Source organism: Cajanus cajan, chromosome 9 (assembly GCF_000230855.2).
Source record: "Cajanus cajan strain Asha chromosome 9, NIPB_CcT2T_4, whole genome shotgun sequence".
Lineage (NCBI taxonomy): Eukaryota > Viridiplantae > Streptophyta > Magnoliopsida > Fabales > Fabaceae > Cajanus > Cajanus cajan.
In genome coordinates this window covers 25,616,296-25,641,492 of record NC_138525.1, presented here as the reverse complement: position 1 = coordinate 25,641,492, position 25,197 = coordinate 25,616,296, and the positions used below count along the sequence as shown (strand labels likewise).

Sequence of the window (25,197 nt, the reverse complement as noted above, 5' to 3'; positions counted from 1 at the left end):
CCTGACTTGAGCGTCGGAGTTCCTTTTGCAGGTACCTCCCCCCTCTAAAGAATCTACCTGAAGCTTCCGTTCGGCCCTTCACCTCCCAGAAGATTACGAGTGTGCCCTCAGACAGGTACATTTTGGCACCCACCGTGGGGCCGAACCGGTAGCTTTTCAAAGGCAGACTGAGCACTACGTAGAAGAGAATCATGGCAAAGACAAGGAGAAACAATGCCGAAGACCACCAGTCGGATGATGAGCACCGATCCAAGGCAGATAATGCCGAGACAGTCGATGAGACAAACTTAGCCGAGATGGTACGGCAGATGAAGGAAGAGATGGCCACCATGAAGCAGCAACGGGAGAGAGACGCTCGTGAAATGGCTGCCTTGAGGGAAGAAAATGCCGCCCTCAAAAACCAGCATCAGGACCCCACCTGGAAACCCTCCAAGCCGACCCATACCCAGGGGTCGTTCCACTCGCTCGGGCATCACACCTCCGTCCCCCACACTTCTGGTACTGCCCCAGGCGTCCACGCTTCGGCCGCCCCAATGGTCGGCCGGCCGATGCACGCCGTCCCGGCCGGAGCACATTGACATCCCTTCACCCCGAACATCATGCAGTCGTCACTTCTCGATCACTGGAAGTCCCTACCACTTGACAACTATGACGGTACGACTGACCCGGACGAGCATGTGGATGTGTTCCTGACCCAAGTCATTCTGAGCACCACTGATGATGTAGCCCTGTGCCGAATCTTCCCAACGTCGTTGAAAGGACGTTCGCTAAGCTGGTTCACTCAACTTCCGGCTAATTCAATCGACTTGTTCAATACGCTAGCTTCTCAGTTCATCATTCAATTTGCCATTAGTCGACCCCACCAGTTGACCTTTCTAGCATTAGTCAGCATTCGGCAGGAGAAAAAGGAATCCCTTCGGGCGTTCATGAATCGATTCAACAAAGCGACGCTCGAAATCCGGGACTTGAACCCTGCGGTAGCTCTGCACCACCTCACCACCGCTTTGAAACCGAGGCCCTTTGCCAACAGCATTTGCAAGAAGCCACCCATCGACATGGATGACCTGCGGCGGCGGGCCGACAAATACATGCAAATGGAGGAATTAGCTGAGTTCCGTAACCAAGCCAGGGCAGAGGTGGCGGCCAAGCCTGAAAAGCCGGCCGAGAGCAATTTTTGAAGCCGTTAGAAAGAACTGGTCCCCCGCGGGCCGAGGTATTCACAGTATACACCGCTCAATACCAGCCGATCGGCCATACTAGAGCAAGCACTTGCTTCGAAGGTGCTAGCCATCCCGAAAAGAGCTTCGACCCCTCCAAGGGCCGATACGACCAAATCTTGCAGGTACCACCGCAACCGAGGACATTCAATAGAGGAATGCTCGGCCCTGAAGGATAAAATTGAAGATTTAATCAAGCAGGGGCAGCTACAAGGTTTTATGGACCGACAGAGCTCATCCCGCTACGCCGATCGGTCTCGCCGGCATGATCAGCATGAACAAAGGAGGACAGAAACACGCTCATACCGAGAGCGCAGTCGATCAAGAGATCGAAGAGAAGAAGAAACTTCAACACAACCCCGGCGAGTCATCAACACCATAGCTGGTGGATTCGCGGGTGGCGGCTTCTCCTCGTCGGCGCAACGGAGGCACTTGCGAGCCGTTCGGCACGTGCATGCAGTGGAGAAAGTTTGCCGCCGTTTGCCTAGCATAACCTTCACCGAGGCGGATTTCAAAGGCATCGACCCGGACCAAGATGATCCGATGGTAATTAGCGTCGAAATTCACAACTATATTGTGCGTAAGACTTTGGTTGACCAGGGGAGTTCAGCCGACATCCTCTATTGGAACACGTTCAAGCAATTGGGCATTCCGGAATCTGAGCTAGTTCCTTATGATGAACCTTTGGTTGGGTTCTCGAGCGAACGGGTCAAGAAAAAAGGATATATCAAGTTGTCAGCCCGGTTTAGGTTTGAAGGAGCGGAATACCGAGACATTTCGGTTAAGTATGTGGTAGTTCACGCCAACACATCTTATAACATTCTGCTCGGTCGGCCATCCTTGAATCGGCTTGGAGCAGTCGTATCCACTCCTCATCTAGCCATGAAGTTCCCGTCCGATTCGGGACGAGTGATCACCATCCATGCCGACCAGAAAACTGCACGCGAGTGCTACTTCGCCAGCTTGCGGTTACCAAAAATGAATAGAGAAATCATCGAGGAGCCGAGATGCATCCATTCGGTGTCCCAACAGTCGGCCATTGACCTTGACCCCCGGATCGATCAGGACGAGAGAGTTGAACCCATCGAAGACAAGCAGCCTCTCCGGGTAGGAGTCTCGAACTCTCAGCTTACTTACCTAGTAACCGTCCTCTCTGAACAAGAAAAGTCAGCTATCGAACATGTGGTTCTTGACAACAGAGATTTTTTTGCATGGCATCCATCCGACATTCCTGGCATCGACCCAGATTTCCTTTGCCACAAGCTCTCAATCAGTAAAGAGGCAAAGCCGATCGCCCAACGGCGTCGAAAGGCCGGGGAAGAGAGGAAGGCAGTGATCGAAGTGGAAGTATCCAAGTTGCTAGATGCTCGGTTCATCCGAGAAGTACACTATACAACATGGCTGGCCAATGTTGTCATGGTCCGGAAGCCGAACGGGAAGTGGTGTATGTGTACAGATTACACTAACTTGAACAAAGCCTGCCCGAAAGACGCTTACCCATTGTCGAATATTGACCGACTCGTTGATGGAGCATCCGGGCATAAATTCCTGTCCTTCCTCGATGCATACTCGGGGTACAACCAGATCCATATGCACCCCCAAGATGAAGAAAAGACGGCGTTCATTACCGAGACGACCAACTACTGTTACCGGGTGATGTCGTTCGGGTTGAAGAACGTTGGAGCCACGTATCAGCGCTTGATGAATAAGATTTTTCATGACCAAATCGGCCGAAGCATGGAAGTATATGTCGACGATATGGTCGTAAAGTCGCGCGACGTCTCCGCCCATGTGCATGACTTGGCCGAGGTATTCCAAGCGCTTCGGCAACATCAGATGAGGCTGAACCCCGAAAAGTGCGTGTTTGGGGTTTCAGGCGGGAAGTTTTTGGGGTTCATGTTGTCTAACTGAGGCATTGAGGCAAACCCCGACAAGTGCCAAGCCATATTGGATATGAAAAGCCCCAGTACTCTGAAAGAAGTTCAAAAGCTAGCGGGTCGGCTCACCTCGCTCTCCCGATTCCTCCCTCGCCTGGCCGAAATAGCTTAGTCGATCCTACTCTTACTAAAGAAAACAGAGCAGTTCAGCTGGACCCGAGAGTGTGAAGAATCATTCCAGCAGTTCAAGGAACGTCTTAGCGCGCCTCTTATACTCTCTAAACCGGTTGGCAACCTCGACATGATTGTTTACCTGGCCGTATCAAGCTATTCTGTGAGTGTCGTTCTGGTGCAAGAAAACCAAGGTAACCAACAACCTGTATACTTTATCAGCCGGACATTGCAAGATGCCGAGAGGCGCTACCAGCTGTTGGAAAAAGTGGCTTTGAGCCTCATCTACACCGCCCTCCGGTTGAGGCAGTATTTCCAGAGTCATAGGGTAGTTATCCGAACCGATTGCCCAATTGCAAAGGTCCTCCAGAAGCCAGAGATTGCTGGCCAAATGATGGCATGGTCGGTAGAACTCTCAGAATTTGATGTGGCTTTCGAGCCAAGAGGTCCTATCAAGTCGCAGCACCTGGCTGACTTTGTCAACGAGCTCACCCCTCCAGGATGTTTTGAAGACGAACCGTGGACCATGCACGTCGACGGGTCTTCCAATGCCCAAGGTAGCGGCGCCGGAGTAATCCTTGCTAGCCCCTCGGGTATCACAGTCGAACAATCCCTTCGGTTCGGCTTTCGTGCATCAAATAACCAAGAAGAATACGAGGCCTTGATAGCTAGTATGAGGTTAGCAAATGAGATGGGGGTCAAGAAAATCTTATGCTGGACCGACTCCAAAATTGTGGCCGAACAGGTCAACGATAATTTCCAGGTCAAAGATTCACACTTATTGTGGTACTATCACCTGTTCTAGCGACTAAAGGATAACTTTAATGAAGTTCGGATACGGCATATCCTGCGCAACAACAACGAACGGGCTAACCAACTAGCTCGGCTCGCTAACAGCCGAAAACCAGGGCAGTTGCGGTCCACTATTCATCTTGAGATTCCCACCCCGAGTGTGACAGTCAAATGCATGGCGATAAATGAAGACACACCCTCATGGATAACCCCCATTCGGAAGTATATCGTTAATGGTGAACTTCCGGCCGACCCAATGGAAGCAAAGAAATTACGAACGCAAGCGGCTCGGTATTTTGTGGTGGCTGACGAACTCTACCGGTGAGGATTCTCCACCCCGCTGCTCAAATGCATTGACAATCACCAAGCCGATTATGTCCTGCGAGAAATTCATGAAGGTATTTGCGGCTCTCACTCGGGCGGGCGAACCATGGCGGCCAAAGTCTTGCGAGCCAGTTATTATTGGCCGACTCTGAAGGAAGATTGCGCTGAGTTCGTCAAAAAATGTGTCCAATGTCAAAAACACGAGAATCTCATCCACGCCTCGACCGTCGAGTTACACAGTATCAGCTCCCCATGGCCATTCACCTTGTGGGGCATCGACGTACTTGGACCCTTCCCTGTGGCAAAGGGGCAGGTCAAGTTTCTCCTCGTTGTGGTGGATTACTTCACGAAGTGGATAGAGGCCAAACCGCTCGCCTGCATCTCCGCCGCCAACATCCAGAAGTTTGTATGGAAGAACATCGTTACTCGTTTCGGCATCCCGTACGCCATTATCTCAGATAACGGCCTCTAGTTCACAGACAAAAATTTTAACTCCTTCCTCAAAAACCTTGGCATTCGGCACCGGTTCATATCGGTTGAGCATCCTCAGTCCAATGGGCAGGCCGAGGCGGCCAACAAGGTCGTATTGACAGAATTGAAGAAGCGGCTAGGTTTGGCAAAAAGAGCATGGGCCGAGGAATTACCGGAAGTCCTTTGGGCGTATCGGTGCACACCATAATCAACCACCAAGGAGACGCCTTTTCGCCTAACATACAGCGCCGACACGATGATTCTGGTTGAGGTGGGGGAACCGTCATTCCAGCGATAGCACTTCCATGAAGAGTCTAATACAATTCACTCCGAGCCGAGCTCGATGTCTTAGACGAAGCGCGAGAGAAGACACAAGTCGTGGCCAAAGCATGCAAACAACGCATGAGCCGACGCTTTAATTCCAACTTAAAGCCGAGGACATTTCATGAAGGTGATCTCGTCTGGAGAGCAACTAGGTCGGCAAGGCGCAACTCTTTTGAAGGAAAACTCTCGGCCAACTGGGATGGCCCGTTACGGGTATGGCATGTTCTCCACAATGGAGCTTATAAGCTTGAGGAGTTGTCCGCCAAGGTTATCCCGAGGACATGGAATGCGACCCATCTGAAGACATACTACAGCTAGATTCCATTTTATCTTGCTTACACAATGTACATGTATCATGATGCACTCTTTTTCTTGACCGATCTTTTTTCCCCTTATAAGAATGTGAAAAGGGGTTTTTGGTCGGCAAGGTTTTTAACAAGGCATTAATTCATTAATAAGAATACATTCCAAGTACCCAAGATTGTCAATTTTCTGGCTTTTAATTTTACAAGTCTTCCCTCCCGAGATCTCTCTCGGCCAAGGATGCGGCTTACATTAAGTTTTACAAGTCTTCCCTCCCGAGATGTCTTCCCTCCCGAGATCTCTCTCGGCCAAGGATGCGGCTTACATTAGTCTTCCCTCAAAATGCAATGTATCATTTTTACATCAATATGCGACAGCAAGTAAAATTCAAATTCATTAACGGGGCACTACCGGCCCAAAAAAGTACATTAAAAAGGCACTATTGGCCCGTCATAACAAAAGAACTTAATGCAAGCCTAAGAAGCTACCTCCGGTTCACCATGAACCGGACTATCTTCAGGCGCACCTTCCTCGTACGCCGTCTCCTCCTCATTCGGCGCAGTTGGCAGTGCTGGAGCTTACTCGTCGGCCTGTTGGTCAGGAGGGATCGAGGTCAAGTCCACCAGTTTACCTTGGAAGAAATCCTTGGTCATATTAAGGTGAAAGTCAGGAGGAAAGTCCCCAAAGAAGGATGTCTGCCGAGCCGCCCGGGCAAATCCAGCCTGATGCTGAGAGAGGACCTTGTTGCGTGCCTTCTCTCTATAGGCCCCGAAGGCAACCTTCTCGGCATCCAACTCCTTGCTCAGCACAGCAACCTTCCCCGTCTCGGTCTTTAGAGATAGCTCGAGACGTTGGACCTTCAAAGCCAGGTCGTCGGCAGCCCGCCCACGACGATCCAGCTCGGCCTGGTATTTCCCATTAGCCGTTTGGGCATCGGTCAGTGCGGCCAACGTCTCTCGCAGAGACTTCTCCTGCTCTGCCAGTTGCCGATGCAGTCCATCAACCTCGCCATTCGGCTCCATCACGATGCTTTGCGCCAAGGCCACTGCCCGAACTTGGAAGTCGCAGAAGAAGCTCCATTTCTGAGCCGAACTCATCCGACTCAAGACCTCTTGACCTGATTTGGAGGTCAAATCCTGGCTCAGGAAATCCTGAGCGTTGACGTTATTGGCCAAGAAACTCGATCCAGCCAAACCTTGCAGAACGGTCGGGTTTCCCGAGCGCTGTTGTTTAAACTGACGGCTGACATCTTCGGCCCGGTTGTCCTCGAGCCTTCTTTTTTCGCCTTAGGGCCTAGTTGGACCCTTGCTTCCATTTCTCACTTTCGGGTTCGGCCCCGTTCCACCACCTTGAGGAGCAGTCTGATTACCGACCGCGCGCCCTTCAGTCGGCACCCTCGTAGCCGGAGCAGACGCCATACGGCTTCCGATCAAAGTGCGGATGTCCAAATCGTCGCCTCCATAACTCGCCATGATACCTGCACAACATTAGTCAAAATCAATGATAACGCAAGAATTTAAACAAGTAAGAAAGCTACTATACCGATTAACTCTTCTGTCACATTAGCCGACTCAAACAACCGTACCAACGGTCGGCATGGTAAGGGTCGAAGCAATTTCTCCAAAAAATTTAGACTGGCCCTTTCCTCCGGGGACATTCGAGACTTAGACACCATGTTGTACTTTCTCGGCTTCCTAGTCCAATACAGGAGAAACAGTGATCTCCCTTCAGCATCGAAGAAATACTTATTCCCTGTCGATGGCCGAATCATCACCTTGATAAATCCTACTTTAAAATTCTTGTAGGAAGTTGTGAACGGTTGTAACAAGCAATCGCCGTGCCGAACCAAGGACAACCATTTAGCCTTTTTCGTTGGCCGAGACGAATAATAGTATAGAAATAAATGAGGGGTCGGCTTGATGTTAAGTTCCAAGCAAAGGTGTCGGAAACCTTGCATCACCGCCCACGTGTTCGGATGAAGTTGGCTCGGCGCCACATTCAAGAGCCGCAATATACCCGCAAAGTATCGTCGAAGGGAAGTGTCACCTTCAAATGCCGAAACATGTAGTCATACACGTAAAAATACTGGTATTTGCACGTTTCTTGATCCAAATACACGAAGTCCAGGTTCGGCCCTCCGTCCCCTCGGCACGGTTGGAAGAAAACGGGGGAAGGTTCCTCTTCCTCGGGAAAAGTCAAGAGCTTTACAGCCGAGATGATGGAACTAGGTGAGGAGATTGATGTTCCTTCACTTTGCTCCATGCTTAGGACCGTGAACTCTTGAGGTAGACCTTTGGAAGAAACTTGAAGCTCCATGAAGAGGTCTTCAATGGAGGAGAAGCCTCAAGGTGGTTCGGTTACTCCTTGCTTAGTGTAGAAGCTTGAGGAACCAATGGTTAAGGTTGAAGAACCTTGGTGAAACCTTAGAGAGAATTCTCCACGGTTTTAGAATGGACTCTTGATGAGAGAAATCTGAATATTATTTCTCAATTTGCTCAAAAGTGATTACAAATGAAGTAATTAGAAATATATAGGGAAAAGTAGCTTGTAGGAGAAGCTATCCTTAACCATGGTTCACTAGGAACCATGGTAGGGTAAGCTTTAACTCCCACGGTTTAGGTAGCTTGTAGGAGAAGCCAACCTTGACCATGGTTCACTTAAGAACCATGGTAAGGTTGTCTTAACCTTCCAAGGTTTAGAAGCTTGCAAAGCAAGCTTCAAACCTTGAAGAGCAACAAGCTAATTTCGGCCAAAGAACAAGGAGGAGAGCTAGGCGGCCTTGGTTCATGTTTGCTCCTTGAATTAATTCAAAAATGTTTGATTTGGTTTAGTTAGGTTCATCATATGATGATGAGACCTAGCTAAATCAAATCTATGAAAAATTAGGAGCAAAATGAGTCCAATATGCAAAATTTTGCCTAGGCCCAGTTCTGGCCCAATTACTTGTTACACCCTCAAGCATTGCTAAATGTCACCCCCTTTTCCCTACTGAAAAAATATAAAAAGAATGTATCAACTAGGGAGGTTAAATGGAGTTAAACTCTCCAAGTAACCTACCTCAAAATCAATATACAATCACTAGGAAAAGTAAGTAAATTGCCTCACAAATACAAAGGCCAAAAATAACCTATACAAAAGACTATGTATAAACTGTACAATATAAACAAGTAGAACTATGCCTTCTCTTCATGATAGAGCATTCCAAGTGAAGATTACCTTGGGCTTGACAAGTCCACTAGTCTTCACAAGATCCAACTCTTCCTGTATTCTTCTAGCCATAGCTCTGGTCACTAGGCCCTTGGCCCATGGTCTATCACGAGATGAACAGAGCGATAGAGTTCTTATCGGTATACCGAGAGTATACGCTGCCAACCTCCCCGAGCACCCATGAGTATCCAGGGGTCACTATCGGGGGAAAACGCCTAGGAGCCGGGCCACCCCTACTCGGACGATCATCAGAAACTATCACCGACGAAGATTCACTCCCGCTTTCTGCCCGCTCAGACCCTGAAACAGACTTTGTGACCACTTAATGTGACACCCTCTACCCCAACATACATATACAATAATTATAAACAAATAAAAATTTTCATCAATAAAAATCAAATTTCCAGCCACGTAAGGGTAAAGAGTTCACATTCATAAACTTAATCCAAATAACATGCCAGTAAAATTACAAAGAAATAAAACTGAATTTTCCAAAATAATTTAATAAGAACATTTTAAACTAATCCTATCTATGTCCCGATGTCACATGTCCTATCAGAGCAAAACCCAACATAGAAGCCTAAGCTTCATCACCAACATCCTCAACCTCACGCTGATGATCACCTGTATATCAAACAAGAGAAACAACACAAAAGAAGGGAGTGAGAAACATCTCACTCTGGCTCACGGTGTAGGAACGCACACCGGATAGCCAAACACAAACAATACAGAGTTACCTCTTAGATCAATCAACAACAATAGTTTATTCAATCATCTAAGTCATACAAATAGTAATTTATCATCATTTAATAATAAGGATGCACATGCATGGACACGGACTTCACATTATCATGCATGTGGCGCCAGTAAAACATCACATGGCATATTGCCGCTAGCAATACACGAAGAGTAGTCTAGGAGTACATGCCGGGTCACACCCTTTGCGCACTCTCACTAGAAGGATATACTACCAGAGTCTCGTTGGGATAGCTAAGCCGCGCAAGATACATCCCATGCACACAATGGGCGAGACTGAGACTTCCAAACCGAGCTATCCCCAAGGACTAATCCCCAAAGCTTTTACACTAGGGGGCCTTCTCTGGCGGTGTATTCCATATCGTACCCTTAAAATATTTATGCAAATGATGCATGTCAAACAAGACTCTATGCATTAACACATATCACATTTTCATGTCTCATTCCCATATCACATTATCATGTCTCAACATATCTCATCATCACATCTCCTCATTATATTTCATCATCACATTCGCATTATCACATCATATTCACAATTTTCACAGAGCACTTTTATTCATATCAGAACTCATGTATTTGCAAAAGTAAACATATATTCATACATCTCATACAACAATGAATACAACAGAACAACCAGAAGCTAAAATAGAAACTATTAGAAATATGTCTGTTTCTCATAGGGTTCCCACAGGAACCCACAGAGCACTCTAATTCATATCAAAACTTGTTTATTTAATAAATTAAACACATATTTATACATTATATTCAACAAGAAATACAATAGAGCAATCAGATAGCAAAACGAAAACATTCCTATTTTGCCTGCTGCTCATAGGGTTCTCTCAAGAACCCATAGAGCGTTCCAATTTATGAATAAACATTTAAAATAAGACAATTCACGTATATAATTATTATCACAATTAATTTACTCATACAAGCATCAATGCACTCCCTTAGGGTTTCCCGTAGGAACCCATAGAAGTACCAAATTCCACAATCATAGTCTAAACAAAGTTTTTATTCATACACGCATATTAATTAAGTAATTGAAACATACAAGACAAATATGACATACAACAAACACAGGATTGGGGGCTAATCCCACTACCCAGCATACAATCCCACACCCAGAGCGAGGTTTCTCACTCCCCCTTACCTCGATAAGGGGAGCCGAATCTTGTTGGTCGCCCCCTCTAGGTTCCCCTTCGTCTTCAGAGAGAAAGGAGGAAGAAGATTAGAAAACGAAAAAATGAGTTTTAGAGAGTGCAAAACGCTTTATTTATAGGCATCAGGTCGCGGCCAGAACGGCCCGTTCCGAATCTGGAACGGCCCGTTCTGGGCACACGGAATAGGTACAAAAGCCTCTCCCAGAACGGCCCGTTCCAAAACCAGAACGGCCCGTTCTGGGGTTTCCGGAACGGCCCGTTTCAATGTGGAACGGCCTGTTCTGAGTCAAACTTTGTTCTTTTAAAATCACATCCGGAACGGCCCGTTCCTAAAGTGGAACGGCCCGTTCTGGGTTAAAATTTTACCCACAAATGCTTGATTTGGAACGGCCCGTTCCAGAACTATGAAAATCCAAATTACTGATTATTAAATAAATAAATAAATAACGTATATATATATATATATAAATAAAATATCAATACAATTTAAAACATGATTTTCTTCAAATAATAATTATAACAAAAATATCATAATTAATAATATTATACAAAATAATTTTCATAAATGATTATTATTAAAAACCTTTAAAAATTCAATCAAACTCATTTAATTAATCAAAATAATTATAAGGAAATAATCTTCATAAATACAAAAATAAATAATAATAATTTGTAGTATTAGTAGAAAAATTTGGGATGTTACAGACTCCGCATTATCCTCCCCATTGGAGGCCGAAGCCGACACATCGTCTCGGTCCGGCACAGCGTTCGACCCGGAGCCAGTGGAGCCTCCTGTGTCCCTAGAGAAGCCAATGTGAACAACATCCATATCTGCCATGTTAACGTACCTAGAAGTGAAGCTTGGTTGATCTCGATGAACAAACGCTTGAATGCTACAGTTGCACTGACTTCGGCTCGGAGCAAGTAATAAACGCATACCTTTTAGGTCCCCACCACACGCCTATTTATAGGCGTTCCTTGTAACTATATCAAACGCCACACCCCTCTGTACACCATTGGATCAGTTAGATCCAATGGTCCACAATGCATAACCTTTCGCATGCATCATTAATACCCAATGGTTATAACCCTTGGCATTCCCGCAACGGTTGCAACCCTGTGCATTCCACTAGCAGTTATAACCCCTCGCATGCGTCATTAATGCCCAACGGATACAACCCTTCGCGTCCCACCAGTTGTAACCCTTGGCCTTCCCTCAAAGGACACAACTCCCCACATTTCACTAATCCCCACAACCGAAACATCAAATTTACCCTTTGCGTCGTTTCACTCCTGAAGGTTGGGGGGCTTGTGTACCGGGAGGACCCTATCGGTCACGTGGACCAACACGTGCCGTTCCGTTAGGCACCCACGCGGACTGAACCATGCCTACACAAACCTTGACGTTAACATCGGCTCGGCATACAGCCGAAGGCCGAGAAGAGTCTGCTAGCAATCTTGGCTCGGCTGAAGACCGATAAGATCAGCGTGATGCGTCTCCATATGCAATGTATTGGCTCGGCCAAACGCCGACCTAGTAGGATAACTGAGCAAGTACTTGTCGGCCCGGCCAACAGCCGAAGACGTCCAACATCCCAAGCCTTTTCCTGTCGGCTCGGCGATGTGCAGAAGGATAAAACAAGGATTACAGTATTGATCACAGTTAACAAGGATAAGCGCATGATTAAGACTTAATCAGCCGATTAACGTCGTATTACCTAATTTGGTAAGCTTTAGAAGAGGCCCACTACTGACAAGGCCCACCAGTGGTAGTATAAATAGGTCACTTATATCGAGGTACGTCACTGTTCATTTATTACCCTAGAAAATCGTGCTTGTCCTGACTTGAGCGTCGGAGTGCCTTTTGCAGGTACCTCCCCCCTCTGAAGAATCTACCTAAAACTTCTGTTCGGCCCCCTAAAAGATTACGAGTGTGCCCTCAAACAGGTACATAAATTATTCTACAAAAAATATTTTTAAAACTAATAAAACAAATACACCCTAAGAAGCAACTTTATTCTTATTTTTGTTGAAACTAAAAAGAAAAATACAAACTCATTGTACTTTTACAAAATAAAAATAAAAATAATTCTAAATAAGATAGAAAAATTGAAATTTAAAATAAGATATGAATTTATTAAAATTTATAAGTATAAAATATATTTAATATAAATATTTTTTTAATAAAAATAAATAAAAATCGAGTCATGCGGTTTAACTAATGACTCACCAGTTCAACCTTTGACCGACTGACCCAGTACCTTAACCGGTTCGGATCTGGTTTTTAAAACTATGTTTTTCTCTCCATTTCCTCCGTTTTCCTTTCATTTTCATGGAGAATCAATAACTAGAAGAAGAAAGAAACAGCTAAGAGGGTTCTTTCCATTGCCCAAAATCTTTGCATAGCTCCATTATCTCTATCACCACCACATTCATAATTATACTTGCCCTAAGCTCTCACATTCAACCTCAAGTTTCTTTTCTCTTCCTCTCACATTCCCAAGATAATTTGGAACAATTGTGTTGAGAATGTGAGAATCTTTGATTCAAATCTAAAATTCTCATTATTCTTTACTCCTTTTGTGATAAACATATTCTTTTTATGCTCCCTTTCCCTTTCTCTGCTTCACCCTTCCTAATTTTGTTCACGTTCTTCGTCATCCTCAAGCCACAACCTTCAAGATTTGATTTTTCCATCAATGTGCGCCGCAAAATCGAAAATTTCCTCGAACCCATTTCAAATGTGGATCTCAATTTCACGCTACATCCCACATTCGGAATTTCTGGTGACCGAGATCTAGGGTTTCGGCTTCCTCCTTTTCGAAGCTTTTGCGGAAATCAACGCTCCCGGGTTCGATTGGTTCCGATTCTTCCTTCATGGGTTCAGTTTTCACCTGAAAGGTTCGTAATTCGTTGATTTCAGCATCTGGGTCGCAATGCTCAAGCAAATCCTCAGCAAGCTTCCTCGGAAGTCGTTGAAACCCGACTCGGACGAGTCGACTCGGTGTGACTCGGCCCGTTCCGCTGATTCGCCGCGCGCCGCCGGAAGATGCCACAGGCCGCACAGCGGCGGAACATCCGGAGCGAAGCGGGCTTCGTCGTCGGCGGTGTTTCCGGCGAGCATGGTGTCCGGAATTGAACCCTTGGTGCTGTTTAAGGATGTTCCTAATGGTGAGAAGATGAACCTGTTTGTGAGCAAATTGAGCCTTTGTTGTGTCACATTTGATTTCACTGACCCTGGTAAGAGCATTGCAGATAAAGATGTTAAAAGGAAGACTTTGGTTGAGCTTGTTGATTTTGTGGCTTGTGGGTCAATGACGTTTAGTGAGCCTGCTATTCTTGCCATGTGTAGAATGTGTGCTATTAATTTGTTTAGAGTTTTCCCTCCTAATTATAGGGCAAGTGGTGGTGGTGAGAATGATGATGATGAACCTATGTTTGATCCTGCTTGGCCACATTTGCAACTTGTGTTTGAATTGCTGCTTAAGTTTATCTCTTCTCCGCGCCTCGATGCCAGGGTGGCAAAAAAGTATATTGATCATTCGTTTATTGCCAGATTGCTTGAATTGTTTGATTCGGAGGATCCTAGGGAGAGAGATTGCTTGAAGACGATTCTACATAGGATTTATGGGAAGTTCATGGTGCATAGACCCTATATTCGGAAATCTATTAACAATATATTTTATCGGTTTGTGTTCGAGACCGAGAAGCACAATGGTATTGGTGAGTTGTTGGAGATTTTTGGGAGCGTGATTACCGGGTTCGCTTTGCCCTTGAAAGAGGAACACAAAATCTTCTTGTGGAGGGTTTTGATCCCCTTGCACAAGCCAAAATCTATTGGGGTCTACTTTCAGCAATTGTCCTACTGTGTTATGCAGTTTATAGAGAAGGAGCCAAAGTTAGCGAGCATTGTGATAAGGGGCTTGTTGAAATATTGGCCAGCAACTAATAGCCAGAAAGAGGTAATGTTTCTGGGTGAACTGGAAGAAATTTTGGAAGTAATTAACATGGTAGAGTTCCAGAGGATTATGGTCCCATTGTTTTTGCGGATTGGGTGCTGCATTAACAGCCTACACTTTCAGGTAAAGTTGTTATACTGAATTCCTTTGTTAAATCTTCATCATCTGCATACTTTTAGTTTTAGGTTATTTCTCCACTTAAAGGATTAGATCCATGCTCATAGTTTACATGGTTCTGTTTGTTTTCTTTCACTTACATGTTCTAACAGGTTTTGCATCTGTTAGTGTACGTTACCATCGTCTTACAGATTTGGAAATCTTCCTTATTTATGTTTTGTAATATATTTTGAGTATGAAATGTAGACATATGCTTGAGGAAATTAGTCATGCAATGTGGTTGGATGTGTATGTGTGTGTGTGTGTTTTACTTAGTTGTCTCTTATCTTTTTCTATATTTGAGTTAGTTTTGGGCATTTGTGGCCTAGCTCTTTGTGAAGTGCTGTTTTTGTGTAAATTATAATGACATTTAGTTAAATATTAATGGTACTATAGAGGATAATTTAGTTAAATATTACCATCTCTTGTTATATCACAGCTGTATTTAGTTTCAGTATTTGATATCTACCCAAAGGTTTTCACAGGATTCAGATTTTTGGGAAACAGTCTTGTTTCCTGCTGTGAATTAAGATGGTAGCTCAGTTACTGACTTGAAATTGAATTATAATGGTAATAAACTAATTACATATATAAACCTACTAAGGTCGACCTAGTGGTAAGAAGTTTGAATAATTTGGATCAAGTCTTATGTTCAAAACGTCAAATCCTATTGCTGCCATTGTACACCAAAAAAATTGATAACTTATCTGATCTTATTGGAAGTTTGAACTTGGACTTTTTTCTTATACATAAGGTCGTGTATTTTTTATTGATTGTTTAAAAGAGAATTTGTACTGATGATGGAACAAACATCAATTGGGGACATACAGTAAATGGTTCTTTGCTTGATAATCTTTTACTTTGGTTTCAAGATAATATCTATTGCATCTTCTGTTGGGAGATTTATATGTGCAAGATGCTTAATTAGATTGTGTTAATTAAGTCTATGATAGGATATGAAAGCATCTTGTCACTCTTGTCATCCTGAGTTCATTTGCAAACTCCAGTTGGATCTTAAAGTTTTATGGGAATGAGGATAAATATTCTTTCTGTTTCTACAAATTCCATATTCCTTGAACCCGTGGAAAGGAAGCTGTTTTTGTTACCTTAATACACTTGTAACCATACTTTTGAGAATCATTTGTTTCCATGGATGTGTTTGTTAATAGCTGAAAAAACATTTTCTTTTTCTGTTCAACATGGATTGTTGCAGGTAGCTGAAAGGGCCCTTTTCTTATGGAACAATGACCACATTGTCAACTTGATTGCACATAACCGTCAAGTGATCCTGCCTATCATATTTCCAGCTTTAGATAGGAATGTTCAAAGCCATTGGAACCCGGCAGTTATCAACCTAACTCACAATATTAGAAAGATGTTCTTGGAGATGGATGAAAAGCTCTTCATTTCTTGTCATAATCACTTTAAGGAAGAAGAAGCAATCTTGATCTCAGCAGCAGAGAAGCGAAAGGAGGCGTGGAAACAACTTGAACATGCAGCCAGTCTCAGGCCTGTAATTGGGAATACTGCAGTTTTAGTGTCCTGATTTGCATTGCATGTTGGATTATCAATCCTTTTTTCACTTGCCTCGTGTTATGGTGGAAAATCTCAAGAAATGTTGAATGACTGGTTATTAGGAGTGACATTTTGTTTCTGAATCCAATGTTTTTATAATGCTTCTGGTAGCCAGATTGAGTGAGAGGGTTTTGATTGCTACTATGTGGTAGTATACATGATGAGGAACATGCAGTAATTGTAACCATTTTCTGTACAAGTTAATTTCCAAAATCTTTTGTGTATGTCCTATTTGTACTTTCATTACAGTCAGCAGGCGCAAGTCTTGCTAAATCAAGGATTCATGCTATCCAGCATCATTACCTTGAAATTGCTAGACAGTGCAGTATTAACGCTAACAAACCCACCTGAGATTAAGTAATAATTATGATAACAGAAATTGATTTGAATTTAGTCGTTGGATTTTATATATATTTTTTTAATTGCAATCACAAGTATTTACAAGTTTAACAGTTACTGGCTAGTTAGATGCACAAAACGTCACAAGTATTTAATTAAGCAAAATATTGCTATTGTTTAAAAACCAAATATGATAATATTAACATGTATTATTATAAAAATTGAGGAAAAATATAATGTATAAGAATTAATATATCCATAAAAAGTTATTTTGAAAAAATGTCTTTGAAAATCACATGTTCGAATTTTTGATAATAAATGAATGATTCAATTAGGGGAAAATATAGTCATTATGGTTATATCCTTATTAATATTGTAAAATGCCCTTTAAGATGCAGCAATGTCGTCTATTTGCAAGTCATATAAAATAAAAGATGAAATAATATCACCAATTTCACGGCCAATTTTTATTACACACGAATGGTTGATACAATACAAAAGTAACCTTGAGCAGTTGCATAGCTTGTTGCCTAAAGGCTTACTGAAAATGGAGTCTAAAATAGATGCTAGAACTACAATTATCTACTTTGACTTATCATGATGTAACAATTTCACGTTACAAGGAGATCCGGAAGCACCTGAGTTTGGTACCATCCTACAAGTTACAACTACTGATCAGACCTTAATTGAGAATTAACAATGATTAGATGGTTAAATAATTACAACCAGCGATACACCATTCCTGTATCAGAAATTCCTGAAGTCAATATTTAGTCTTCAGATATGCCATTTACAATTTATACTTGAGCCTGGAAAAGTGACTGCACCGGTTTCGGAGACAAATTTGCCACACTCTTGAACTGTCATAGGAAGCAAAATTCAATGTCATGAGCATCTTCAATAAGCTAAAACTAACTTAGTTTAATCTGATGGAGACTAGGTTAAAGAAAGCAGAACAAAGGCTTGTGACATGATATATAGCAATTGGAGTCATCTTTCGGCAAATGCATTTCTCTAACCTTTTGCTGTTTATATTTTTCACGTATAGCATTCAAACAATAGCCTTTGGTATCAAGTTGCAAATCTGCCAGTGCAAGGACAGTAGTTTTAAGCTCTGACACTTTGTAATTTGTATAGTGTTCCATAGTTGAATTCTGCAAATAATTGCACAGGTGAGTCCTCAAATTTATTGACATCCAAACAAGGCAAATGCTAACTTGCAAGTAGTCATTATAAAGAACAGACCCATGGATGTTCCGACTGGTTGAGGGTCCATCTGGCAAGTAATACAGCAGATGCAGCTATCAGGGAAGGTAGAAACTGCAAGAAGCTGTATTCAACAAGAGTAAGCTCTGCTAAATAATTTGCCAGAAATTCCAGTTCGGCATCAGAAACCTGTATAACACGGAAAATTTTGCAATCAAATTAGTTTTGTTTGTTTTCCTTTTGGGCCAAATAAAAGGTTAAAATTATGGATGTTTAATAGCAACTACAGCCTTTAGTACCTTGTAAGAATATTGAGCTGCAAGGATAAACCTCCTGAAAGCCAGACAAGATTGTCATTGTTCAGTTATGCTTAAATGAAAAACAACGCAAGGACACAAAAAAAAAAAAAAAAAAAAAAAAAAACTAATAATCTTTTCCCCATGAGGCGGGGTTGGCTGGGGATCAAATGATGTCATGTTATATTGTAAACCACGTTTATACACAAACTATTTACCTCTCTTTCTGAAGGATTTTTCCTACTATTTTTCTATATCTCACTTTGCCTTTGGTGGTTGAGTCATCCTCCATCAGATCCACTCTCTTGATGGGGCTTTTATATCTCTTTGATCAAAAGCCTAAACCACCTAGGGTGAGCTTCTACCATCTTATCTACAATAAACGCAACTCCACATTATAACGCATTCATTCCTAATCATGTCACGTTAAGTATGTCCGCTTATCCAACGCAACATTCTCATTTCCACTACATCGAGTTTATTCTGTTGTTGGTTTTTACTACCAAATATCATAGGTCTTATGCAGTAAAATTTTCTATTAAGCTTGAGTACCTGTTAGTTACAAACAACACTTGAAACACTCCTCCATTTCATCCACATACTTATCCTATGATTTAATAATCTCCATCATTTAGTTTGATCAATGATGGAGTCCATATTGTCGAACTGAGTGACTTATGGTATGGTTGATAATTTTCACCTCCAAGTTAGGATTAATGGCTTTCTACTTAACTTACATTTCATGTATTTTGTCTTACTTCTACTTAAACAAAAGTCATGTACTTCCATAGCTTATCTCCACATTTTTAACTACCCATTTATTTTCAGTCTCAGCTCTCGAACCACAACTATTAGTGTGTATGCGTGTACCCGTTTAATCACGTTGAACGCCAATGACAAGTGAGAGTGGGATTGACGTTCAACGTGCCTAGGAAAGTGGGAAACATGTAAAACAAGCATACCTTACATCATCTGCAAAAACACATGCATCACGACATTCGGTCTTGGATATGCTTAGTAACATCATTTGAATGAAAATTGCATGTATAATACGCACCTGAGAAATGTTTTAGTGGTGGGAACAGATAATTGAAAATGCAATACATTTAGAATCTCACTCTCCATTTTCAATACCTGTCAAGTGCCAATGATCAGGTGTTTTATCTATCACTATCAGCCATAATGATTACAATTTGGAAATATGAAGGTTCCACAAGTACTACAAAATGTTATTACCTCTGCTTTTGTGTACGAATTATCGGTGATGAAGCAAAAATCTTCTACTCGAGGAGCACACATCTCTTCATACTTTCTTAAAGCCATTAGAAAGAATGACAATCAATTTAGAATTTCCTCACGAAATTGAAAAAAACTGAGATCATATCATACATTATCAGTTGTCCCTATTAGATTCACCAAGTGTATTCAAGATCAAAATTGTCTATAATAAATAATAATACAGCAATTTGGCTATATTCTAACTCTTCACAGTCACAGCTGCGTAAAAATAGCAAAGCAAAACAAAACAAAAATGCTACCACTTTCAAAACTGATAAAAAAAAACTTGGGAGAACCACGTCACTAGCATTGCGGTTGAAGAGGCCAAAGCCTTACAAACCCCACACTAGAATCCTTTACTTCCAATGTGAGACTCAAGTCCCATGAATTATAATTGGATCCTAGCACAAACACATTACACATTTGACAGGAGTAGCAAATTTATAATCGAAATCCAAATATAATTTCCTTACAACCTTGTTAACATTATCTTATAGAGAATAAAATTATACAATGTGAAATCTGCAATTGGATCCTAGCACAAACAGAAACACATTAGACATTTTCCAGGAGTTGCAGATTTATAATGGAAATCCAAATATAATTTCCTTACAACCTTGTTAACATTATCACAGAGAATAATGAGAATAAATGTGAAATCTGTAACGGAACAAACAAATACAAGTTAAAGATCTACCAATAAAGTAATTATATAAGAAACTATGTAAAATAACAATAATCAACTTGTCATCCTACTGGATTGGGGATGTAAAATCTATTGCAATACCAATTTTATTATAAAATGCGTCGACATTCTTAGTTTTTGGTTCAGAGAGAAGCATCAAAAAGTTTAAAGTAGAGCATGTAGAACATGAATGTTACCTAATCAGGGCCAAGCAGACATGTATAAAGTATTGTACTTACGATGCTATCAGCATGCATGTAACACCCAGCAATTGGAGCCTTTGTTTCTGAATCAAACTCTGAGAAAGAAACCGATCAATGAGATTTACTGTAAGGTAAAGAGTGTCTGGAACAAGCTTATATTCCTCAGAAACCTGAAAAGCAAATATCATAAAGCTTAAGCTAACCCATTCAGCAGCCAAAGATTAAAGCAACTCAGCTAACAGTAATTAAAGATTTTCTTTTTATTTCTAATGTGCCTTTATCACGGATAATAAGTTATAAAGATCCAATTCTTCTCGGTATCAATTATTCAACTGTTTTCATTGAAAACTATCCATGAGAATGCATTAACAAGATTTTTTGTGCATAATAGTGAGAAGCATGGCGATAATGCTTGTGATGACATTTAAGTCAAGTAGCAAAATGTAACACCAGACTCAAAAGAGAAACAATAAATGTTTTTAAATATTTTATGAACTTGCAAAAGCAAAACTATTACTTGGAGAAGAAAAATAAGCTTGGATTAGAAATTAGAATACAGTTTTCTTATTCCCACTTGACGTACACCAGGGAATCCTTTTTCTGAGATTAACTTATGAAAATTTGATAAAAGGGTGACCCAATGCATGAGGCATCCACCAGATGGGATCTAGGGAGGGTACATGTAAAGAAAACCAAACATTACATACATTCAGGAAGTTTAACAACAGCATTATATAAGAGATTTGCATCAAGTGCCAAAAGGACAAGCTAAAGATGTCGAGTAATATAGATATAGAAAACTGCCATGAGACTGACCTCCACAAGCCAATCAATCAGAATTCCCCGCATGCTTGGATTGATATCTTGCTGCAACTCATCCATGTAATTTGATAACGATCTCCTTTCAAACTGGAAAGAATTAACCAAAATTTTGAAGAGAAACTTATTTTGCTATGCTCTACCTTAGTTTTATTTTAAGATTTATTTTATGCAACAAAATTACAATATTAGTGAATAAATATGCGCGCTCCACTTTTTAAAAGAATGTTATAATGCACTCAGACAGTCACCCTGAGAAAATAGTATAAAAACAGAAATCATAACAATGTTAATAAGCCACAACATTGTCATTTGTCACTAATCACGTTAAAAGAAAATAGTATAGGAGCAATAATCCAAATATAAAATGACATTTCTACAACACTAACCTCTCTGACACATATATTTTTGTATATATCAGGGGCATATGAACTCCAAACTTGAGGATCCTTTAACTCCACTGAATCAATGTCCACAATGCCCAAACCATCTGAAGGTTTTAGTTTCTCAGAAATTATATCAATGTCTGCATAATCCAATAAAAAGTAATTTACGAAATGCTAACTTGCGTTATCTTTACAGTGAATATTGAATTTTTGTCGAAAATTCCTTGTATAAAGTTTATTTTTCATGCAATGTCAGTGTAAAGTTTATTTTTCATGCAATGTCAGTGTAAAGTCATCCTAGCTATGATTTTTAAAGTAGTTATTACAATTTACAAGAGTTAACCATTTTATCATTTGACATATTGACAGACTATAATTATTAAAAGTAATTTATATATAATCTAATTTGTAAAAGTTCTCTCATATTAGTTTCCCTTAAATATATTTTTAACTTATGGATAAGCTAAACTCATGTTAGTTTCTCTTAAATATGGTTTTAACTTATGAATAAGCTAATTTTAGCTTATGAAAAAGTTTGTCATTTTTTTTTTTCTACTAGAAGTGTTTAAGCAGAAATTTATCTAGGCCCTTACACTATCATTACATTTAAATTAAATTCATATTATCAGCAACAAAACAAACACATAAATAGCCATCAGGTGAAGTGATCAATAGCTTCTATATTAAAGCCTGTAGTCAGACAGCATGCCGTACTTCTAAGTAATATATATGGTACAAAATTCAACATGATACTTTGATAAACTGCAAAAAAATTTATACATGCGACTAAATAATTAAAAATGAAGACATAAAAGAAAAAAAGGCACAAACATGTGTTACAAAGAAACAGTTACCCTCATTTTCAACCACAAAAGTGCAATTGTAAATGTCAATTTTATAATCATTATCTCAAAAATCGCATGTCTACAGTTTATTAATGCATACTAGCAGTGACACATAAGATTATTAAAAAAAACCTTTGTATGAAGAGCTAGGGAATTCATCAGATTTCATAGAGCCCTGCATTAAAAGCAGGGAACCCGCCATAAGACCTCCTCTAATGCCCCTTGACATACAAGGTTGCACTAACATTCTGTCTTCCGGTCTTTCAGATACAACAGTGCCATGTGACTGTACCATCGATGCTGTGGACAAATCTTTGGTTAACTTTGCTCTAACATCTTCTTGGGTTGACAAAACTTGCGTGGAGACACCAGAAGCTCCCTCTGTGATTGTCTTCTTATAACCTCCTCTCGTCTATATAATGCACAGTTAACCAATATCACCAACTCACTTAAAAATTACACTAAATACCAGACAACTTAAAACCATTCTTCAATTGCACTCCATTCCCTGAATTTAATTCTATACTCGAGTTCCTAATAATATTTACAAAATCCATATTCAGCTAGTCCTCTTTAAAGATCAAATGAAAATACAAGAACTAACGTATTGGAATATAACAAATTAAGAACTAACTTCACACAAATACAATAGGGTTTAATGATCATTACCCTCTCAGAATATAAAAAAAGTTTACACAGTCAATCAATCAGAAATCACGATTTATATAACTCTAAAAGATAATTATCATAAAAGTCAACAAACTTTTCATCCCTTTCACACTTTCATATAAATGTATCACAACACATATCCAAAACAAGGGCCTCCAAACTATGTTGCCCACTTACCCATTTGGGTTATTCACATTTTAAGGATGAATGGCACCTTTGCAAAACAAAACAGTGAGTCATACACTTGCACTTACACTGCATACCTCAACTTTGGATGTCTCACTCGCAACACACTTTTTCAGTGATTTTCTGCTAATGTTTGTAACATCACCAAGTACTACTACTACCCTCTTGCCATCAAAAGAAGAAGAAGAAGAAGAAGGTTTGGTTTTCGTTTCCCTTTTAAAGGAAGGCCTTGAAGAGGCAGAAACCCTTCCGAAGGCTCTAGCCATTGCTCGAGTGACCCGAACACCGCACTCTTTATCCATCATGGTTCATGCCTCAAAGATGAACCTGAAAATCACAGCATGAGAAGAGGTAAGGGGTGGCATGAATTCGAAATTCAAATGCATAGATCTGTGAGGGAGAATCGTAACGAATTGGGAAGAATGAAAAAGGCTTACAGTGTTTGTTATTGAGAGAGAGAGAGAGTGAGAAACTCAGAAAAGGAAAGCTGAGTAGTAATAAAAGCGGAGCGTGAGTGAGTGAGTGAGTGAGTGCAGAGAAAGTGAGAGCGGGAGATACACACAGTTTAAACCCGTCAAAATCCAAACGCCACCGTTTCGATTTACCTTATTAAACCTTTCATTTTACTATAATTAAGGTTTATATATATTATAATAATATTATTAGTACGAATTATCATTTATCACCAACTTTATCAATTTTAAAAATTATGACGGATTCATCATTTTTAACAAAACTTCCTCTAATAATTATGTTATATATATATATATATATAAGGTATAAATCTGAAACTTTTTTTTTTAAGTGATTGAGTTTAATATTATTTGAAGTTTTATAATTAAGTATTGAGATGAAATTTTGATTTTAAATAAAATGTTTTTTTTTTTTACATATTTTAAGTAGAATGTCTAACATATTTGTTAGTTTATTTGAATTTTAAAATATTATAAAATACACACTTAAAAAAATTAAAAATAGATAAAGTTTATTTCATAAGTAAAATAGAAATCTACTTATTTTGAAAGAAAAAATTGGCACAATACATAATCAAATATCTTAAAAAATAATTCTATTAAAAATAATTTTTCTTTGAATAATATTTAAACATACAAGCTCATTATATCCAATTAAAAATAGAGAGAAAAAAAACGTGTTTTTATTAATGCATAAGAGTTTACTTTTGCTAATTACTTAAATATTTTTAAACAATATGAACTATATGTTAGATCTACATTAAATAAATTTTAAATCGGTTTAGTTATATACTTATTATATATATATATATATATATATATATATATATATATTCATTTTTTAAGTTATTTAACAAAATAACCAACCGCGATTCTATGTAATAAAAAAAAAAATAGAACTTAAATAAAGTTTAGATATAATATCAAGAAAAGAAAATATATGTATTTGTAAGGTTTAGTCGCAAAATAATCATGTATATTCAATTAAGTGAAGAAGATTTTCATCATAAGAATTTTAACTACAGAATTCAAGTACGTCTATGGTATAATTTGTGAAATTCAAGTGAATTTAATGACAAGAGTTCATTTTAAATAAGAAATAAGAAAAAAGAATTAATCTATAGTACTTTTAATTTCTCTATTTTTATGAAGCTTTAGATATTTCTCCAATAAACTTATAAAAAGAATGAGGAACATAAACTTAAGGTATATAGATGCATAAACTTAAAGAGACAAAATAGAAAGTTCAAGATTTTTACTTGTAGTTTTATCAAAGTTAGAGTGTATTTGAAAGAAAAAAAATTAATTGTGCTTTTTTCTTTATTCAGTTAAAATTTTATAATTAAAGTGGTACTCCTTTCTTAAACTAAATTCCCTTGTTAGGCAATATCATGTATTTCATTTATTTTACAGATTTAGCCAAACAAATTAACAAAATAACGTATAAAAATAAAATCGTTACAACATATTTGATTATTGCAATTAATTTACTTGAATAAGATTTACTTTAA

General features: G+C 40.0%; 4 protein-coding genes across 5 annotated transcripts; 3 read left to right on the top strand and 1 right to left on the bottom strand.

Moving 5' to 3' along the window:
* Positions 1 to 1,436: 1,436 nt before the first annotated feature.
* On the top strand, positions 1,437 to 3,128 carry LOC145952040 (uncharacterized). Its single transcript, XM_083064259.1, has one exon. It carries the CDS (start codon positions 1,437 to 1,439, stop codon positions 3,126 to 3,128), a length of 1,692 nt encoding a protein of 563 aa, XP_082920385.1.
* Positions 3,129 to 3,395: 267 nt separating this feature from the next.
* On the top strand, positions 3,396 to 4,382 carry LOC145952039 (uncharacterized). Its single transcript, XM_083064258.1, has 2 exons — positions 3,396 to 4,010; positions 4,071 to 4,382. The coding sequence occupies exons 1-2, from the start codon at positions 3,396 to 3,398 to the stop codon at positions 4,380 to 4,382; spliced, it is 927 nt and encodes a 308-aa protein (XP_082920384.1).
* Positions 4,383 to 12,925: 8,543 nt separating this feature from the next.
* Positions 12,926 to 16,525, top strand: LOC109805972 (serine/threonine protein phosphatase 2A 57 kDa regulatory subunit B' kappa isoform). The gene is made up of 2 exons (XM_020368284.3): positions 12,926 to 14,693; positions 15,940 to 16,525. Exons 1-2 carry the CDS (start codon positions 13,548 to 13,550, stop codon positions 16,270 to 16,272), a joined length of 1,479 nt encoding a protein of 492 aa, XP_020223873.2. The 5' UTR covers positions 12,926 to 13,547; the 3' UTR covers positions 16,273 to 16,525.
* Positions 16,526 to 17,063: 538 nt separating this feature from the next.
* Positions 17,064 to 23,792, bottom strand: LOC109805444 (cyclin-A2-1). Of its 2 annotated transcripts, none has more exons than XM_020367509.3 (12): positions 23,651 to 23,792; positions 23,282 to 23,540; positions 22,491 to 22,770; positions 21,517 to 21,653; positions 21,125 to 21,217; positions 20,345 to 20,478; positions 19,379 to 19,454; positions 19,200 to 19,276; positions 18,146 to 18,179; positions 17,886 to 18,035; positions 17,660 to 17,794; positions 17,064 to 17,500 (listed from the first exon to the last, which is right to left on the bottom strand). In XM_020367509.3, exons 2-12 carry the CDS (start codon positions 23,516 to 23,518, stop codon positions 17,438 to 17,440), a joined length of 1,416 nt encoding a protein of 471 aa, XP_020223098.1. In that variant the 5' UTR covers positions 23,519 to 23,540; positions 23,651 to 23,792; the 3' UTR covers positions 17,064 to 17,437. The 2 variants fall into 2 exon arrangements, with proteins under 2 accessions (XP_020223098.1, XP_020223100.1); XM_020367511.3 differs by having other exon boundaries at positions 23,291 to 23,540.
* Positions 23,793 to 25,197: the final 1,405 nt, after the last annotated feature.

Coding starts and splice junctions, on each gene's coding strand:
- LOC145952040 (XM_083064259.1), top strand. CDS start 1,437: ATGGACCGACAGAGCTCATCCCGCTACGCCGATCGGTCTCGCCGGCAT.
- LOC109805444 (XM_020367509.3), bottom strand. CDS start 23,518: ATGATGGATAAAGAGTGCGGTGTTCGGGTCACTCGAGCAATGGCTAGA. Junction 21,654..22,490: donor CCCTAGCTCTTCATACAAAG/GTTTTTTTTAAT, acceptor TGGATTATGCAG/ACATTGATATAATTTCTGAG. Junction 17,795..17,885: donor ACCAGTCGGAACATCCATGG/GTCTGTTCTTTA, acceptor AATTATTTGCAG/AATTCAACTATGGAACACTA.
- LOC145952039 (XM_083064258.1), top strand. CDS start 3,396: ATGATTGTTTACCTGGCCGTATCAAGCTATTCTGTGAGTGTCGTTCTG. Junction 4,011..4,070: donor CCAAAATTGTGGCCGAACAG/GTCAACGATAAT, acceptor CACCTGTTCTAG/CGACTAAAGGATAACTTTAA.
- LOC109805972 (XM_020368284.3), top strand. CDS start 13,548: ATGCTCAAGCAAATCCTCAGCAAGCTTCCTCGGAAGTCGTTGAAACCC. Junction 14,694..15,939: donor TTAACAGCCTACACTTTCAG/GTAAAGTTGTTA, acceptor GGATTGTTGCAG/GTAGCTGAAAGGGCCCTTTT.